Below are 3523 nucleotides of genomic sequence, written 5' to 3' on the forward strand. Positions count from 1 at the left end.
CTTACCAGAATCGCGCAAATTAGCTAGCGAGCTAGGTCACCAACGCGAGAATAGGTTTTCAATACATGAACCTAAGCTCGTCTCTCCTCAACACACTCGAAGTTGATAAATCGTATAGTGGTTACTCTTCGTCTCAGGTCATCATATAGAATCTCATAGGCTTTGCAGTTCTTCTTCCTCGGATAAGGTATTATCTTCCCCCCCCCCCCCGTCCCCATACCACTCACCTTCATACATCTTAGTGCAGGTGACGTCATCGGGGATGATGCCAAGAACTTGTGGGTGAGTTGCGCGTGCATTTGCTGAGGGTCTGCGCTGCAACCCGCATTATTCTTCGAGACCGAGGAAGATACACCGGTCTCTGGCATTTAATCAACTTCAAACACTCCCCTCGCTTCAGGGGCCGGAGAAGACGAAGCACTTGAGCTGCCTGCTGGGTTGCGTGAAGCCGTTGACACGGGAGTGGGTTCAGGAAATTCGAACCACGGTGCCCAGCGGAAGAAGACCCATGTACAGTTGCCTTTGCCCTGATGAAACAAACTTTACCAAGTGACCCGTGGCAGCTACGGCTTCAGACGGTCATCTCTGAGCGCTCGAAAGCTCAGCGCTACGCTACTGGGTCCCACCGCAACGGCAACACCATCTTCACAGATGGATCAGTATGGTATTGCTAAGACATCAAGACCGGTGGTAGTGTATCGTAAGGATTTGGAAGTGAAGGCTGATTGCTGGAAGCTTGCAACTTACGCTACTATTATGGAATGTGAACTGCTCGGCGTTCTTCAAGCGGTTCGCTATATTAGAGATATGCATACCTTGTTTCGGGTGAAAACTGGGGGATCTTTACGGACTCTCAAGCGGTGCTCAAGGTCCTGTCATCGCGCTGAGCATCCACGAAGTTGGATAAAGCAAGACAAATCATTCTGCTCTTAGTCGGGCCCTCGAAGAGCGTGACTCTCAGCTAGGGTCCCGGACACACTGGCATGTTTGCCAATGACCGGGCCGACGATTTGGCAACCACTCCATGAGCTTATCCGGAGCTGATCTTAACCATTTGATGTATGATCATAGGGAGGGTACGGAGCTCATAAGATAAGAATTTGTAGAGCTTTCGAATGGTATAGAGCTCACACTATAAGCTTCAAGGATAAAATAGGGTGTACAAGTCCCGAGAACTCAACGTTCATTGAAGACGTGACGGAGACTAGTGAGTGTTTGAAACACTGAGATAACATCTATTCATGAGATCTAAGAACCCTGGTGGTCATGCTCCTGATTACAGCGTAATATCAGATACCATCTCAAGCGATAGCTAGAAGCAACGAGCTATAGATATTGAATTTTTATTTTGACATGTAGTTGTTCCCTCAGGAAACTTTCCTGGGATCCTGTGCCGCATGGAGTACCCGATTGTCATTGATATTGTGTGGTTTATCTTCAGCGGTAATACTCGACAACGTCAAGTCGACGTTCCGAGTGTATCAATGCCACAGTGAACTGGTTCGAATCGAAAGATAAAATAACGAAACGATTTGTCTCATCAATTTATTGCTGCACAAAGACTTCGTATGCTAGAAGTAACAAATGCACTACACAAAGATACGGGGAGACGGAACCCTTGCCAGGAACACACCGACTGTCCTTGGATGGCCGAACGGAACCGATTTACACAGCGACGATGTAGTTCTTAGAAGCTGCAGTCCAGCTGCTGGACTTACCACTGGCCAATACTCGGGCGGAATAATGTTCGTCTTAGTAAACCCGGGTTTGTTGTCGATGAGCTATACCGAGCAATCGTGGCTCAAGTTGTGGTGATACGTTCATAGCCTAGCGGTCCAGAGTAATACCTTACATGAGGGAAGGTTATGGTGTTGGTGGAGATGAGTCGTGATTAACGTACAAGTTGTGCGGCACAAAGCACTGCTTTCTCGAATGGCTCGCGGGCATGATTCGAGCTGTTGTTAGCGTCGATCTTTATGGATCATAAGGAATGGAACGATGTTTTAAGAATGCCGTCACCATAAGCTATGGTGCCGGCGTTTTTAAAATACATTAAATCTGAATGCATCGTTCCTTCTCCGGTTTGTAATCTCTATTAGTGATTCACTAATATCCGCTTACCAAAGTACACGTTTTCGACCCCCCAGTCGAACAGAACATCATGACGGAGAACCAAGCGGAGTCAAACAGATACCAACGAGTTCTTTTTTATGTACTGGCAACTGTTGCAAAAGACTCAGTCCGACAGACACTTCATACATAACCATCAATCTGTCTTAGACCAGCGTAGTTGATTGCATTCACGTTCCTACTGCAAGCTGTTGTAGTAACATCCAAACACACACTGACCTAGTTACCAATGTGGCACACTGGGTGCGCGGCAGCCCGCCAGAATCGCAATGATTCTCGTTATCTATTCTCTAGGAGAGAATCTCTTCAAAAAGTCGGTCCTTCTAGGAAATCTTCAAGCTCGCCGGAACAAATTGACTGTGAAGTTACCAAAGCTGGGAACAACTGAGCTCTCACGTTCTCAGCACTGCAGTTCATGCGTGCTACGCGACGCTGATGACATTTCTTGATAAAATCATCGAGAACAACACGAACAGCTCGAACTTCAGGCCTTGAAGCGCAGGGCTTATGGTTTTCGCCTGTGGCCTCCTTCGGAAGTGCTTCCCGATCAGTGGTGTCCAACGTAGACTTGTGATTGCGAAGCCGTATTACCGCATGTCAATGATATATCGTTCATTCATCACAATCACCTGTATCTGGTCCTTTTATGAGAACTCAACCCTGGCCATAAAACAAGCCAAAAGCATATTCGACGACCTCAAGGCTCACAGAGGTGCGACTGAGTTCACCATGTCGACAGCCCATTGGAGGGCTGTCAACAACAACTACAACAACTCCCCATCTTCAGGATTGGTTTATACTCCGGCAGAAGAAGCCCAGCATTTCGCTCGTTTCGAGGAGAAGTTGAGGATCCAGTCCGAGCTCATCTCGACTGAAGATTTGACGGTCCTCTACGATGAGACCAGACCGGCCATCATGCAGAGCCTCGTTGACGAGATCAATTCCAAGCAAAACACATGGACCGCGTCGACTGGGCAAAAAAGATTCAAGAGTAGCTCTACTTCCCAAGTGTTTGTCGAAGCATCTCTCTTCTTTTCCTCAGACCTCTCCCTGCGTGATGCTAAAGTGCTATGTGGAACACTGATGAGAGGGTCAAACGACAAAGCCATAAGAAAAGGCTATGCTATAGAGGAGCTACAAGACCTCCCCACTGACTTCGACGCTCGCACCGCCTTTCCCAATTGCTCAAAGGTTATCGGCCATATCACGTAGCTAACTGGCGACTGTGTGAGAAAATGCTGCCTCGAACTCCAGAGACCAGTCAGCTTGTGGAAGCTGTTGGGCATTCGTGTCACTGAGCCTTCAATGACCGCCTATGTATCAAGTCGCATGGGACGTTCACGGAGCTCCTATCGGCCGGCGAGATGATGCTTGTGCGCCGTGAGTCGAGGAT

General features: G+C 48.0%; 1 protein-coding gene across 1 annotated transcript; it reads left to right on the forward strand.

The window, feature by feature from the left end:
- Positions 1-2859: 2859 nt before the first annotated feature.
- Positions 2860-3342, forward strand: Pmar_PMAR020343 (hypothetical protein; the record flags this gene model as incomplete). Its single annotated transcript, XM_002784971.1, has 1 exon — positions 2860-3342. One exon carries the CDS (start codon positions 2860-2862, stop codon positions 3340-3342), a length of 483 nt encoding a protein of 160 aa, XP_002785017.1.
- Between the last annotated feature and the right edge of the window lie 181 nt (positions 3343-3523).

This window comes from Perkinsus marinus, assembly GCF_000006405.1.
Source record: "Perkinsus marinus ATCC 50983 genomic scaffold scf_1104296934320, whole genome shotgun sequence".
Taxonomy (NCBI): Eukaryota; Perkinsozoa; order Perkinsida; family Perkinsidae; genus Perkinsus; species Perkinsus marinus.